At 46.7% G+C, this 16,736-nt stretch overlaps 1 protein-coding gene across 6 annotated transcripts in view; it reads left to right on the top strand.

Annotated features, from left to right (window-relative positions):
• Positions 1-16,736, top strand: part of mark2b (MAP/microtubule affinity-regulating kinase 2b) — a 71,391-nt gene that overhangs the window by 29,087 nt on the left and 25,568 nt on the right. For 5 of the 6 annotated variants that reach the window (XM_083640537.1, XM_083640536.1, XM_083640533.1 and 2 more), the window contains exons 3-14: positions 1,634-1,687; positions 3,747-3,795; positions 4,113-4,178; positions 5,676-5,746; positions 6,026-6,082; positions 8,648-8,884; positions 11,884-12,003; positions 13,700-13,799; positions 14,414-14,526; positions 14,665-14,739; positions 15,580-15,631; positions 16,554-16,705. In XM_083640537.1, coding sequence (XP_083496663.1) covers positions 1,634-1,687; positions 3,747-3,795; positions 4,113-4,178; positions 5,676-5,746; positions 6,026-6,082; positions 8,648-8,884; positions 11,884-12,003; positions 13,700-13,799; positions 14,414-14,526; positions 14,665-14,739; positions 15,580-15,631; positions 16,554-16,705 — 1,146 coding nt within the window. The remainder of the gene's footprint in view (positions 1-1,633; positions 1,688-3,746; positions 3,796-4,112; positions 4,179-5,675; positions 5,747-6,025; positions 6,083-8,647; positions 8,885-11,883; positions 12,004-13,699; positions 13,800-14,413; positions 14,527-14,664; positions 14,740-15,579; positions 15,632-16,553; positions 16,706-16,736) is intronic. The other variant, XM_083640535.1, reaches the window with a different exon arrangement.

Here is a 16,736-nt window from a genome sequence, read left to right as displayed (position 1 = left end):
TACAACCGTGTACACGTGGACATTAGGGCTGCTGCCATTTGCGATCAAATCGTTTATTGACGATTGAAGGGAGTGATCTCCAATTGGCTTTTCTACAGAGATATTTAAGGGGATGTGAACTAATGTACTATCATAACTCATAAGACGTTATAAAAATAATATGTAGAAGCTGCACCCTACTGTACACTTAAGAGATGTTTCTGACAGCTCTGTTAATCAGCACGAGTGAGGGGGAAAGCTGTGCTTAACATTACAGCACTCGACGTTATAAATATAATCTCTAGAAGCTGCACCCTACTGTACACTGAGAGATGAATCAGCATGCTTAATGTTACAGCACTGCTCTGCTCTCCTCTGCTCCTCTCCTGTTTCCTCAACGAGCACCGTCAAGTCAGCCAGAATGTAAAAGTATGTCTTCAGCCAGAATATAAAAGTATGTCTTCCGCAGCGGGCTTTCAAAATTAACGTAACGTTAAACTTAATATTACTTTTGAGTAATGCTTTTAGACTAGTTTCACTCCATATGTAATGGTGACATTACAACCAGTCTTTTTGGCGTGTAAGCTATTTTATGGAGGTTCCTCGTAGTTAAGGCGATGGGTGATTTAAGTTTATTTTGCACTGTGTGCTTTTATTTTGAAGGCTAGAAACGGAAGTGGTTGTGTTGTTTGCCGTGTTCTCTCTGCAGCCGTACGCACCTGTGAATAACATGGCGATCTCGTTCAAAAGTTGACCCCAGCCTGAGCAGCTGCTTTCTATGAAGAGAGAAACAGTTACATGACCTTACAGCCGGTGTTAAATCATCCAGAATGAACATGAAAAATGAGATGGCAGGAAAGAAGTCAGAGTTTCAGTAAGCGGCTTCAGAACGCATGCATGTTTGCTCTGTCTTTCATCTTTTCTCTTAGAAATGCATCATCTACGCTTGATCTACAGGCCCTCTGTCTGTATTCAATAATATGATCGATTGTTTTCCCCCCTCCAAATTATGAATGCCATTAAATAGGAATAGGTCTCTTTATCAAAAATAAGCAGGCGAGAGGAGCCGAGTGCAGTCAGCCAATCAGAGGCAGAGAGAGGCGGATCATGCCTTCGCCATCATGGGGAAAGAATATCACCTACCAGATGGGTAACCAGAGTTTATCGACCAATCACAGGCTCCCCCACGTGGGTGGCAGCTCTGCTCAAACGTATTGCCCATGTGCTCATTGGGAAAATCAAAGAGGATATAGAGAGTAGATAGTTATAGCCTTTTTTTGCCACTGGCCCTCTTGTGTCATTGCAGACAGGAACTGCTTTGAGGCATGGCACAAATAACGTATTGGGTGGAATGATGAAATTACTTCTTTGTAAATGTAGTTTTTGATGTGTAAGATTACATGATTACATGATTACTAACACTTGGGTGAACAATTAGCAATTTCCAAAAGGTTTCTCTGTGTCATTGGAATACATTTCTGTGAGATTCAGCTTCTGCTTTTGTCTTCTTTAGTCTTTCTGTGCCCATGTATGTGTGTGTGTGTGATCACTCAGTGATGTGTCATATTAGCCAGAGGTGTGCTCACTTCTCACTTTGCAAATACATGAATGAATAAATGTATAATAAATCAATATGTGGTTATTTCCCTCCCAGGTGGCTGTAAAGATCATTGATAAGACACAGCTCAACTCCTCCAGTTTGCAGAAGGTGGGTCTTTCTCCTCTCTCTCTCTCTCTCTCTCTCTCACACACACACACACACACACACACACACACACACACACACACACACACACACACACACACACACACACACACACACAGAGTATTCAAACCTCAATCCCTTATATCCCTTTTCTCAGAAGTAATTTTCAAGACACTCTTCCTCCCCCACTTCTCTCTCTCTCCTCCCTCTCTCTCTCTCTCTCTCTCTCTCCTCCCTCTCTCTCTCTCTCTCTCTCTCTCTCCTCCCTCTCTCTCTCTCTCTCTCTCTGAAGTGGTCTAGTTTTCAGAGAGAGTTTTAATTACAGGAAACAAGCTGCAATTACTTCCTTTCATCGTGGCAGGGTGGGGTCTGTCCACTTACATGCGCGCGCACGCACACACACACACACACTGAACACTCGTGCATCGACAGACATAAGACGGAATACACACTTGTGCGCACACAGAGCGCACGATGAGAAAGTGCAACAACGTAGACATTCACATAGAGACACATTCACATAGTGCCACAGCGTAAATGCAATAATGTGAACACGCACGCCAACACCCTTATATAGAGTGTGCACAACAAAATGCAAAGTATATACACACCGTGCCCCCAACATATACAGTCAATATGATGCAATCAGACGGGTGTGCACGCACGCAAGCGCACACACACACACACACACACACACACACACACACACACACACACACACACACACACACACACACACACACAAGATAGAGAATGTACATGCAAATGCAAAACCATTTGCACAGGCAATGCCACCACATGAAGGTGATGTAACCATGAATGGACTCAGGCACAAGCACACGCACACATGCACACACACACACACACACTCACACGCACACACACATCACACACACACACACAGACAGACAGGGCTTTTCCATACACATGTGCTGGCCCGGCTGGGCTGGAGTCGGCGCAGCAGTTTTGTTTCCATGACAACAGGGCTACCTGCTTGAAGGTGTGTCTTTAACTGATGCTTGTCGAAAAGCAGTGGGCTGTATACCATGATGGCTGTGGGTACTGCTACTACAATTCAATTTCCTACAAGTTCTTCACAATAAAAAAGTTAGGTTAGTTTGTCAGTGGAATGCAGGAAATGTTTTCATTAACATGACACGACTCCGATACGGGAAACGGTCAAATAAAGCCGATATCTTGAAAGTACAAACGGCAACACAGGAGAGAAACTAAACTTCAAACCGCAGAGATTCAGGTATATAAATTATATATTGGATGGAAGCTGCAAAAGTACTGAGAGCTCAACACACAGGGGGCTTTTAAAATGTCTTTCTCTGGTCTCCTGCACAGACATGAATCGAGTCTGGCAAACCGCTCGCACCACGCGCTTGTTGATGGGGGGAAAAGGCAGAAGGGGGAGTGGTCACGGGCCGCGCTTTACGAGACGCCGTAGCTCGACTTCGGAGAAGGTCCATCTCGGGTGCACCTCAGCGTAGGGCTGGGCGATATGACTTCGAATCAATATCACAGTTCTTTCAAACTTTTACCTCGATTATGATTAATGAATGATCGTTGATTCTTTGTGCTTTTTAAACACTGCCTGCCCTCATAGTCCTCTGACACGGTCTGTACTGTGCCGTACTGTTTGCTGGTCTTTTCGCTCATGTCTCATCCTCCATGCTGACAGCTTCGCTTTGAGGGAATGCCTGAACGCGGACAGCGCGTGGCCGAACACGTCGTCGTATTCTTTTAAGCGGCACAATTCAGGAACGCACGCATTGAGGAAAGTATTAACCAAATGAACACGAACTCATTTAATTAATCGACATGGGCAAGATGAAGTCACTCAGTGGTTCTAAAATTAAAATGGCCCAGCCCTAGCTCGGCGCGTTTAAACCGGTCAATTAAATTGGCGATACTCAACTCGGCACGGCCTAAAGTGCCAATGGAAAAGCCCTAATACACACAAACACACACACACACACACACTTACAAAGCGCGTGCACATGCAACAACACAGAGTATATCTGACACTGCTCTCCCCGTGCCTTCCCCCTCGCAGCTCTTCCGGGAGGTGAGGATCATGAAGCTGTTGAATCACCCCAACATAGGTGAGTCACTGTGGAGCACAGGTCTCCTCTCCATCAGCATTCATTGACCATCAGCTCCAGCCTGACGCGAGGCCACCCAGAGCGCCAGGCCTTTTCAAATCACAATGTACATGGTGTTTCAAGGTCAGCCACTCGGGTTGAATGATTATAATGCTTCTGTATCTCTCCCTCTCTCTATCGCCATCTCTCTTCTCGCTATCTCTCTCTACCCTCTCTCTCTCTCTCTCTCTCTCCTTTGACTCCCCCCTCTCCCTCACGCTTCCCCCACCCCCTTCCCATGCAATCCCCTCCCTTTCCTTTTCTCTCTCCACCTCCAGTCAAGCTGTTTGAGGTGATAGAGACAGAGAAGACTTTGTACCTGGTAATGGAGTACGCTAGTGGAGGTAAGTGCGTGTCGCTGTGAAATCATTCCCCTTGAGGCTCGACTCTGTGTGTCTGTGTGTGTTTGTGTGTCGCAGACGAATGGTTCCCCCCGCCACCAAAAAATGTCCCCCGCCCCCTCTGGCGACACTCTTCTTGTATAGAATTTTACATCTCTCTGGTTTTATTTATGTATTTTGATAATAGTGCCAAAGTCACGCCCTCTTCCGGGTTCGGCATGGGACCTAAGGGATTTCATTCCCCATTCATTTTTCCATAGACGTTTGGTAAAAACTTATACAGTACAAATAAATAGTTGTACTTTGTCAAACCAAGCAATTCAGCTATAATCAGGAGAGACCATATAACATTTCACTCTGACCAAAAATATTAAAAAAATGTGAGATAAATAAATACATTTTGGTCCGAGTGAAATGTTCAGCTGAAGGGCTTGGTTTGACCAAGTAAAACTCTCTTTATACGGATTTTATGAAATGCCTCTAGAAAAATGAATGGGGAATGAAATTCCTTCGGTCCAAACCTGGAAGACGGTGTGACTTTGGCACTCTACTGGCCACTAACTTTTGTTGGTGACGGTGGGACTAAGCTAAACCATTGACACTGTGAATGAGTTGCATGATTGCATCGCCCCATCATCTATTTCTGTGACTCTGAAGCGCTTGATAAATAGCCTGATGCAGATGCAGCCAGAAGGTGTCAGCTGTCAGCTGATTAACAATGCAGTATGGATTCTGCGACTGTCGGTCAACTTCTGACCATGGATATTAATTGGCTTCTGTGAAATAATGACACCAGCAAAACAAGACCAGCTTGGGGGACAGCTCTCTCTCTGTCTCAATACTTTGTTGGTCATTTGAAAACCTGTCTCAATAGAACAACTTTAGCTCGCTGTCCCACTACTTGGAATTTAAAAATCATCACACCCAATTTGTGAAGTAAGTGGTGCAGTTTCAGTACACTAGATGCCGTTTCAGCTATATTCAGAATCACGAGAGACCATAGAACAGTGTTTCCCAAAACGATGAGTCGGGACCCAATTTGGGTCGCGGACCCGTGGGGGGGTGGGTCGCCAACTCGTCGTCATGGCAACTCATTACCGTATGTTTTTTTACGAGTATGAGTTTGGGTCCCAGGGAGACACAAAATGTGTCTTTTGGGTCCCAAGATGAAAAAGTGTGGGAACTCTTACCATAGAACATTTCAAAAGAAAGGGGAAAAAACTTATTTTTGTATATAGCTGAATTGCATGGTTTGTCCAAGTAAAAAAAAAATTGTAAGGATTTGAAGAAACATCTATGGGGAAATCGAATCCCTTAGGTTCCATGGTGATGTGGAGCTGGGGGTGAGGGGCTTAGGTTGCAGGGTACAAACCCACATCCCGTGCACTAACGGACGGACGGATACACGCGTCACTTATAGACGTGGCTGCACCGCTTCAAAAGACCAGCATCAGGTGCCAACACTAATGCTCCTCTCCTCTTCGTCCTCTCGTTGCCCAGGTGAGGTCTTTGATTACTTGGTGGCCCACGGCAGGATGAAGGAGAAGGAGGCCCGTGCCAAATTCAGACAGGTAATGTCTATGAGAGAATATGATGCGTTTTCTGGGTTCATGTGTCTTTGCGGCCATGTTTGCCAGAGATCAAAAGAGTGTATTGTCCGGGTGCGTTGGTGAGCGTATGGCGTCTAGGTGGCCGAGTGGAGTTGTGTGTGGGCGTGCTCACGATTGCTTCCTGATGAAATCCTAATGAAAAGCTCCGAGTTCCTTTCAGTCATTGTTTTTCTACTTGCACGCCCCCCCCCCCCCCCCCCCGTCTTCCCTCTCTCTCTCTCTCTCTGTCTCTCCCTCCAGATCGTGTCAGCGGTGCAGTATTGCCATCAGAAGTGTATAGTACACAGAGACCTCAAGGTGAGGACACACACACACACACACACACACACACTGTTGAGTTACACTGAGCATCAACGCTTGACTTTGACCTAGCTTCTCACGTGCGCACACACACACACACACACACACGCACACACACGCACACACACACACACACCATTCATGCCGTTCTCCTGCTTGTTTTTGTTTTGTTTGTTCTCTCTCTCTCTCTCCACATTAATCTTCGTATGATTTGACACTTCCAAGATGAAGTCCCGCCCCCATGAGGCTGAATAGATGACCCAGAGGTTAATCACCAAGATTTAAGGCTCCTCTTCTGGGGCTGGGGCTTAAACACACACACGCACACACACACACACACACACACACACACACACCCCACCTTTCTGCATGTATATCTGTGTGACTTTGTCCTATTGTGGTCCCTCATGTTCCAGTCTCTCCATCTGTCTCTCATTTGATTTTCTCTCTCTTATTTGATTTCGGATTAATTGGCACCTAAATATTAACATAACACACACACACACACACACACACACACACATACACACACACACCGATCTAATGCTTCCGGGTAAGTTTGTTTCACAGCATTCTGCCGAGTTATAAATCCTCTTATTGTGCCAGCAGGCTGACCGGTAGACAGGACATTATCATGATTACTGTTACAATAAGCATACAGGACATTATCATGATTACTGTTACAATAAGCATACAGGACATTATCATGATTACTGTTACAATAAGCATACAGAAAGCTCGCCTCCAAGAGGTCAACAGGTTGATTATCCCCCGTTGAGTCCGCCTGTGCATTTGTGACATTTCAAAATGTGTCTTCAATGATTTAGCTCAGGACCCGGCTCATACGCTCATTAAACATTCTCTACACTCTGGAGACCATGTCAAAAAGGCAGAGTTGGAAAATAGGAGGTTTCTGCAGGATGGACAATGCTCATTATTGTGATGTGTAGCGTCCTGCACATTACAGGTATTATAATCCCTCTTTAATCTGTGCGTTGTGATTTGAAATCCGTCACAGGCGTGCCAGCAGTAGGTCATAAGCTGCAGGAGTGTGTTCTGACGAGCCCTGGCTTAGCAGTGACACTAAATCTAGTTTGGGTCCTGGGCTGAAAAAGCTGAAGAATCGCTGCAATAATGTACATAAACTGTAATACGGTTCAAGTTTCAATATGAAACTTGTATAATAGAATAGATATATAATTTATATATAACTATACTATGTGTACAGCTTATAGCCTATACTAGAAATATTTAAATCAGTGAGCTGTTTGTCTTTTCCATATATCCTAGTGGATCCTATTGTTTTAGCTAGAAACATCTGCCTTGATGGTAGGCCTATCTTGGCGTTTCATGTGTGCGTTTTGAGTGTTGTCACGCATGCCGGTGTGCATTTGTTTCTTGGGTCAGAGCCAGGAGATGATGTCATAGTGTTCTACTTAACACTCGCACACACACACACACATAGCAGGCTGTGCAATTCGGAGCAAGTGAAAAGGAGAGCGCACCTGTTGCTAGGCAACCCCAGCCTCCCTGCTCACTGGCTTAGTTGAGGAATAAGGATACGCACCCGCACGCACACGAACATGCCCACACGGGAATGAACTGTGGTCGCCCTCTTTGCCCCCAAGTCTGCTACCTGCATGGCCCGAGACATAACATTGAAAGTCCCTACTCTTAACCCCCCCCCCCCCCCCCCCCACCCCCCCAAAAAAAAGAAAAGACGAGTCAGAGATGAATCCCTGTCCTACAAATGAAGTTACATGTCAGAAATCTTTTTCACACAGCCTTAAAGACAGCAGGGTGTCCCAGTGGTTAAAGTCTGTACTTCAGTTAGAGAACCCGGGTTTAACACCGATTCCTAACTGGACGCGATGCGAGCGGTCGTCGTTTCAGTTTTTCCAAATGAAGATGTCCTAACCTGCTCTGCGCGTCGCGGTGAACAGGCTGAGCGACGTGCCGTTTTTGTTTGAAAAATCGCCCCTGGCTCTGTTTTTCGCGAAGGTTCGTGCACAGCTCCGCCTCCGGCCTCGGGGCGTCTTTGGACGCGATGGGTCACGCTGCCTCCCACAGTAGTGGACACAGCGCTCGTTGTATCTGGGCAATTTTCCGCACTCCATCCGCCAGAGTCTGCTCTCCGTTAGGAAGAGGTGTGTGAGCCCTCTGTTGCATCAGCCACCTTGAGTTGTCCTTGAGTAAGACAACGAATCCCTACCAACTCCAGGGCTGCTGCTCTGTAGCTGAGCCCAACCTCTGACCTCCCTATGGAGGGGGGAGGGGGGGGGGCAAGAGAATCTCCCTAAATATCACACAGAGAAAGTCCTAACATGCCTTTCATTTTCTCATTGTGTATTTTGCATTTATATGGCAATTGCAGTATTCAGGAAAAAGTAACCAGACTCTGTGGGTCAGTCATACAATACTGTTTCATCTACATAATATACATCACTTCTCTCCCTCTTTCCATCCATCTCCTTCCACTCCTCTCTAAATCTTTACACATATTTTCTCCTTTCCTTTCATCCCTCTCTCTCCCTCCCTGCTGCTCTCTCTGTCCGTCTCCAGGCGGAGAACCTGCTGCTGGACGCAGACATGAACATCAAGATAGCCGACTTTGGCTTCAGTAACGAGTTTACCCTAGGGAACAAGCTGGACACGTTCTGCGGCTCCCCGCCCTACGCCGCCCCCGAGCTCTTCCAGGGCAAGAAGTACGACGGGCCCGAGGTGGACGTCTGGAGCCTGGGGGTCATCCTCTACACACTGGTCAGCGGCTCGCTGCCCTTCGACGGACAGAACCTCAAGGTCAGAAAGAGCTAGCAGTGTGTCTGTCTTGTTTACGTGGATGTCTGGATTCTGGGGGGTTGTAGCAGAGCATGTGAGCGGAGCGGTGATAATTACCGCTCGTCGCTCCCAGAGCGGTCCTTTCGACCCGCTCCAGTGCTCACGGCCGCTCAAGACCGCTCCGCTCCAGACCGCTCCCCGCTCGATACAGATTTCACCCGCTCGCACTCACCGCTCCGCTCAAAAGAATAAAAGAGATAAAAAGGCCAGGGTGTTTTAATTTGCATCTGCATGTTCGTTTCTCTTCCTTCTCGTCTCGCAGCAGCTGGCAAGAAAATAGTGGGCGTGCACATGAAGTAAGCCAAGTCTTATTGGAGCGACATCACAGTGCAGCACAGTAGAGGCTGTCACTCATCCAAATCACGTTAAATCTGCGAGGGATATATATAGCACCTGGATTACATATATGTTTCACATAGGGTTGTGTTTTGATTTCTATGTTTTATTTTGTCCAATATTGAAATGTTCTACAATTGCATGTTGTGCTAACATAAACATTATTTCTATCTACCACTCGAAATGTATTAGCCTCAATGCATGCTGGGAGATTTCACATGTGGCTCAATTAGCCACGCACCGATGCATTCTGTTTCGAACATGTTGTGATCGAAAATGGAGCGGGACTGAGCGGTACTGAGCGGGTGATCGGTGCCGCTCCAACTTTCGCTCTGGTACTGCTCTGGTCCCCGCTCCCCGCTCAAAATCCCCCCGCTCCGCTCCGCTCACATGCTCTGGGTTGTAGTAGGGCTGTTCGATTTTGCCTAAAAATTAAATTGACGATTTCTTCTCTCAAAACTCGACTTTTGATTTCGATTTTTTTATACTATTATACTTCTCTAAACATTTGTTGCCTTGCAGAGCTCTTTTTCCCTCTTTTTTTCATAAGTGACAAATTAAGCTTTTACTCTGAAGGCAGAACAACCCAACTTCCTGTTTTAGCTTAACTTGCTATGCCTAACTTCCTGGCTGTTGCTTGCTAACCTGCAGTCACTTGACACTGGTGGATTTGCGCTTTGGGAGGTGAGTCCTAACGTTACTCGGTGGCCTCACGTGAACTAAAGGCAACATTTCAGCGTCCAGTGATAACGTCATTGTTCGTGCATGCGTGCATGCGTGCGCGCGCGCGCGTGTGTTGTGGTAATCGTTATCTTGCACAGCCCGCCCCGCAGTGCAACACGCTGCTCAGTGCTCACACACTGCTTTTTGGAGGGGTTGAAATAAGTTCAGTGCTGCTGTCTTTAGTAGCCAGCAGTAGTCACAGCCTCCCAGAGAGACTTTACAGCGGGGAGAAAAGACAAGTAGTGTCATGTACGCTACAGCACGCGTACACGACAGAGACAACGTAATTACCCTAGTTAAAAAAAATCGATTTTACGATTTTCATTTTTTTAACATCGTCCTAACTAATTAATTTGATTACATTTCAAAATCGATTTATCGAGCAGCCCTAGGTTGTAGTCATATTCTTCATGCTGGATTCTGCACCCAGAAAACACACACACTTCCTGATAGCATGGCTATTGATGGAAAAATAACTGCATTCACTCGACAACCTGTTGTGTGTGTGTGTGTGTGTGATATTTATGCAATAGCTCACAGGCCATGGTATATGCTCATTATACCACACCTAAGGGCCGTGCTTCGCCCGACGCCGTGCATGCGTCCCATGCAGTGATTATCTTTGGCCGACCCGCACACGTAAATACCGTAAATTCCGGACTATAAGACGCACCGGTGTATAAGCTGCACCTGCAAAGTTGACTATTTTTTTCTTATATAAGCCGCACCGGACTATAAGCCGCGGGTGTTTTATGGTATTTTTTTTTTTTTTATTGTGTTTTAATGTTTAATTACCATATGTAAGGGTTCATGCACAGAGGGGATTGTCGGGAAAGAGATGGCTGTTTGAGGAAGCTCCCATTTATTAACATTTCAACAAAACAACATAACACAACACCACCTGTGTTGTTATTTACAGTGCACACAGTGTCATACAGTGTGGTGAAAAGAGGGCGAGAGGAAATTAAAACAGAAGTGGATTTATAGTTAGAAAGAGTGCTAAAAAAGAGAGTTTTTTTTTTTTTTTTTTTTTTTTTTTTTGGAAAAAATCCATAGATAAGCCGCACCGTTATATAAGCCGCAGGGGCCAAAAAACGGGAAAAAAGGTGCGGCTTATAGTCCGGAATTTACGGTAATTGTTTTTAATGCCTTTCGGATGTTGTGATCCGCTAAGCGGACATTCAAACCTGGCTGAAAGTGGGTTAGTGAACTACAATGACCATTATCCATTATTCACAGGCGACAGCACCTATCACCCAGTCAGTGCTCACTCGCGTCGCACTACAGGTCCAGACACACACTCAATAAAGAGGCTAGGTTGAAAACGTATCATGCACAGTAGGTTGAGACAGTAACCCATTTGTAATTATTAGGTGTCTCTTATCAGATTATTGTATATTATGGTGCACATATATGGTACATTAAGAGCTATGGAAAATTATGCAAAACTAGGCTATAGATAGTGCAGCACAACCCTGGTATAGCAGCTTGAAATGCTGTGCTGCAACTGGGCCGCCACGAGTTTGCGCATTATCACGCTCCGTCTCGGTAAACGTTCCCTCGCTCAGTTTAAACATAAAGGATGTGGACTTAACACAAGAACAAAAGACGTCTGTCTACAAACAGGTGCAATGTAACAAACTAGTGGCTCGCCTGTCACCACCGACCGTCGCCATCTTTACTGTGGATTCAAGTCAGAGCGGAAGGGCAAAACTCTTGACGCGGAAGCCCCCGATATCGTCTATGAACATAAGCTCCACCCACCTTTGATTGACAGCCATTATTACCAATCCTTGAGCGATGTGACTGTGTGTGTGTGTGTGTGGGGTGTACATCTGTGTTGTTTGGAGGTGGATATCTGGAGTCTGGTGTTGACCTTCTGCACGCTTGTCTGATTCCAGGAGCTGAGAGAGCGTGTGCTGCGGGGTAAATACAGGATCCCCTTCTACATGTCCACAGACTGCGAGAACCTGCTCAAGAAGTTCCTCATCCTGAACCCCTCCAAGAGAGGCAGCCTGGAGGTACGCGTTCTCACAAGGCTTTGCTTTGACGTCAAATAGTTCTAAAAAAAACGGGCTTGTCACCCTAAAACTCACACCCAGTTGTTGAAGTAAGCGGTGCAGATTTGCGCCGGTCGAACCCTGTACTTCTCACCCTCTCTCTGACACTGCGTGTGTGTGTGTGTGTGTGCGTGCGTGTTTCACAGAGCTGCGGTCTCTACTCTGCTTCTTTGTACAGTAGAGGCGAGGGGGAGGGGCCTAGGCTAAATCTCGTGCTCACCTCTCGGTGCGCTGCGCAAAATCTCGCTGAGCTGAACTGCTGAAATCTCGGCTACAAACGGATGGACTCACATCATGTCACATATAGAAGCGGTTGCACCTCTTAAAAATTGGTCAACTGTAGTTCATTGTCCCAATAGTTACACCAGTGACTGTACGATTAGCACTGTATTCACTAACATAATGGAGAATGTAGCACACAGTAGTATATGCCAGACTTGGTTGCACCAGCTATGTGTGAGTTTGTTGCCGAGGTGTAAAGTCCTTACTAGAGGCATAGTAAATACTTGTTAATTGGGGACTATGGGCCTGTGTCCACCTAGCGTCTTTTCCTCAGGTCCAGCGTCTTTTTTCAGTTGTTTCCAATGGGGGGGAGAGCGTATGCGAGCGCACACGGACGTCTAGAGAAAGTGCGCTGCACCCAGCGTCTATTTTCAGAGCGCTCCGCCGTTTTTGTGCGCCGGCTCCCAGCGCTCCCAGCTGAGAATAATTTAACTTTTCAGAAAGACGCTGGTGTCGGGCGCTCCTTTTCTGGCAACTAATCATATGGAGAAACTATCGCAACAGAGACAGAAAGGCTCAATTGTGGGAGCAGATTGGCTAGACACTTAATATTTCTGGTGAGTGTTGTGCTTACTGCTTTTAATAGCGTAGCCTACCTGTGTTGTTAGCTTGCTAGCTGTCAGCTATCAAGCTCCTACCGCACTGAACTAACGTTGCTTCCTTGTATATTGTGCGCTGGGATCAGCGCTCCCCAGCGCACTCCCAGCGTTTAACGTCGGAAAAAGACGCTAGGTGGACACAGGCCCTTAGGAGTTACTAAATTTGGTTGCACCAGAAGTAGTCAGATGCTAACTAGTTTGGACAGAAAGTTATTGCTTGCATGGATAGCAAAACAACTATCAGCTATATTATGAATATATAGCTCTATCGTCATGCTCACCGCTCGCTTTACTTTGCAGAGTTGCATTAGAAGTTAACATTTTATATTTCACATAGATAAACAGAATTTCTGTTTGATCCTCTGCTTGAGTTGCAACATGACATGGCAGCACTGTGAGAATGCTGTGCAGAAAAACCTCAAACTTTACAGTCTTTGGTTCATTTGCATCTGCCTTAGGGTTTGCAAAAAGTATTCAGATCTTACTTACACTATTCTAGTCATGTGTAAATCCAGACATTGTAGTCACAATGTTTCAACTGTTGTTTTTCAACTGCAGCTAAAACCTGCATCCTTTTCAACTGTTTTGTTAACTTTGTTCTTGTTTCTTGCATTGCATTCCCTCTTCCTCTCCTCTCCTCTCCTCTCCTCTCCTCCCCTCTCCTCTCCTCTCCTCTCCTCTCCTCTCCTCTCCTCTCCTCTCCTCTCCTCTCCTCTCCTCTCCTCTCCTCTCCTCTCCTCCCCTCCCCTCCCCTCTCCTCGGCTTTATCCCAGCAGCAGATAATGAGGGACAGGTGGATGAATGTGGGTCATGAGGAGGAGGAACTCAAACCCTACATCGAACCCCAGCCAGACTATAAGGACCCTAAGAGGACAGGTAAGCATTTACACACACACACATACACACACACACACACACACACACACACACACACACATATGCAGATTCATGCACACATACCACATTTCTCCCTGCCTTATTTGCCTTAGTTACATACATAAGTATAATTGTTGTGACTATGTACCGGTACCTACCTACCTACGTCTTGTAAAGGCAGACCCCCAGCATAAGAATTTTGCAAGGGCGACCCAAAAACATTTCCTTAGTCAATATTAATTTTTACCAGTCTAAATGGCTGTTAGAGCATAATAGATCTTCCGCAGACTTCAGCTACACCTGCCAAGCGGGTGCTGGTGTTGACAAACTACTACCTACTGGGCAGTATCCAAGGATGATGAATTGTCCTGCTCGCTTGTGTTTATTTCCCTCCCTCCTAAGCACACACACACACACACACACACACACACACACACACACACACACACACACACACACACACACACACGCACACACAACAGATGTTGTTATTTCACTTATACACACAGACATTCACTCACACAAGGACAACTTTTTGTTTATGGGTGTTTTGTCTTAATGACTTAAGATGTTCTCTATTCTTATTATAGATTTGTTTTTGTGTGTGCATGCAGACATCATGCTTCAGATGGGCTTCTCTCAGGAGGAGATCCAGGACTCTCTCGTGAACCAGAAGTACAACGATGTGATGGCCACGTACCTGCTGCTGGACTTTAGGAACTCTGAGGTACACGGTCTCAAACACACACACACACACACACTATCTGCACTCCGCTTTACCCCCACACAGAGGCTGTATCTCCTCCTTACACACAATCACACACACACATTCAGATGTATCGTTGCCGTTTTTTTTCTTTCTCAGCTGGATGAAGGTTCGATCAAGCCCCGCCCAGGAAGTGATGTAAGCAACATAAACGCCCCCTCCCCGCCTCACAAGGTACAGCGAGAACACAGACTCTCCCTCACACATACACTGCCCCCCCCTCTCCCTCTCTCTTTCTTCGTTCCTAGCTCTCTCCCTCAAACCTCAAAAGGATTTCAAAAGGGATTTCATGCCGCCAGCCTTGTGCTCTGACAGGAGGTGGAGTACTTGGACCTGGTCCTAACCACATTCTTTTACCAAAAACTAGTCCGGGAGGCTGCTTTGATGGAGCCGACATCTAGGTGTCACTAATGAGGAGGCTGGCTGTTTTGTTTTTTTGTTTCCCCAGAATTGAGCAACCCATTTTCAAATAGAGAAGTCGCTGTGCGTCTTTCCTATCCCACTCAGGTCTTTCCTAGTTGTAAGATACGCACACACCTATTTCACACCCCACCCAAATCAGCCACTTTGTGTCTAAAATGCAGGAAGTAACACGGGCGCACGCAACACACTAATTAAGAGTGCTGGGAGTGGGACCAGCTGTCCCTGCAGCGGAGGGACAGCATCTGCTTCTTTGTTTTACTTCCTGCCTTTTAGACACAAAATGGCTGATTCGGGTGGGATGTGGAATAGGCTAATAGATCTCAGTACTCCTAGTTGAACCAAAGCCATAGATAAACGATGGCTCTTAACACACACAAACAGTCTCTGACCTGTCTCTCTAAGGCACAGAACTTTTACACACACACACTTCAGACACACACACACACACACGGACCCCTGTATCTGCGTTACCCCTCTAGCACAAGAGCTGGTAAGCTGGACTTGGTTTGTCTACATCTGAATGTGTGTGTAGACGCTCTTGAGACGCACGTAAGCACACACTGACTCGCGTCTCTGTCTTGCCTCTCCAAGGTACAGCGCAGTGTGTCGTCCAACCAGAAGCCTCGCAGAGCCACCGACCAGGGTGAGATTGGTGTGTGTTGGAACGGAGGGGAGGGGAGGAGGGAGTGTGGGGAGGAGAGAACGAGGGGCAGAGAGGGGAGGGAAGGAGGGAGTGAGGGGAGGCCAGAGGGAGGGGCAGACAGGGGAGGGAAGGAGGGAGTGAGGGGAGGCCAGAGGGAGGGGCAGACAGGGGAGGGAAGGAGGGAGTGAGGGGCGGATTGTGATAAGGAAGGGTGGAGCAGGTGAAGGAGGCGGGGATCAGACTGAGGTGTCCATCTGTCGGGAAGCAGAATGATGGAAACAAGGGCACCTGTTTTAAATTGAATCGTCTAATTGAAATCTGTTTCTATATGCTGCGATAGGCCTTGATTTTAAAGGTTGTGTAAACATGGTTAAATGTCACCTTGAAGTCTTAATTACGGTTGCCGAGTTTTTTTTACAATTGCATTTTTTGAGCGGACGTATACGTTGATTCTGCTGCTATTTTTCCACAATTTGTGGAAAGTATATTCACTCTGTGCACAGGAGGGAGAAAGAAGGGAGGATTTGGAACGTCAATGTATGTTGGATTGAAGGCGGGGTGGAGGGACGTGGAGGGGAGGGAAGATGAGGGCAGAGGGGATTGAACAGAGGAAAGTCACAAGTGAGGTGCAGACACATTTGTATTAGAATAGAGTGATGAAAGGAAAGAAGACAAATGAGAGACGGAGCAGCGGATGATGGAAGAGACAGGAGCGTGGAGAAGGCAAATGGCCTTGGCCATTAAACAATGGCATGTCTGATGCTCTTTCATTCTTTTCCTCTCTTTCCTTCTCTCTCATCTGTCATGCTCCTTCTGACCTTTTCTCTCTCCCTTTCATCCTCTATTCTTTGCTCTGTCCATATTTTCCCTGTGCTCTCTCTCTCTCTCTCTCTCTCTCTCTCTCCCACCCACCCCTATCCAGGCTCCTCCTACTCCAAGAGGGGGGGTCAGGCAGACAACCGGACTGCAGCGGAGGATTCTGGGAGGAAGGGTTCGTCAGGCAGCTCCACCACCAAGGTGCCGGCCAGCCCGCTGGTCTCCTCCGACCGCAAGAAGAGCGCCACGCCCTCCACCGTGAGACCCGACGCACGCGTCACCACTTAAC

Source organism: Poromitra crassiceps, assembly GCF_964638095.1.
Source record: "Poromitra crassiceps genome assembly, chromosome: 7".
Lineage (NCBI taxonomy): Eukaryota > Metazoa > Chordata > Actinopteri > Beryciformes > Melamphaidae > Poromitra > Poromitra crassiceps.
The sequence above is the reverse complement of the archived record's forward strand: the minus strand, read 5'-3'. Positions and strand labels throughout refer to the sequence as shown.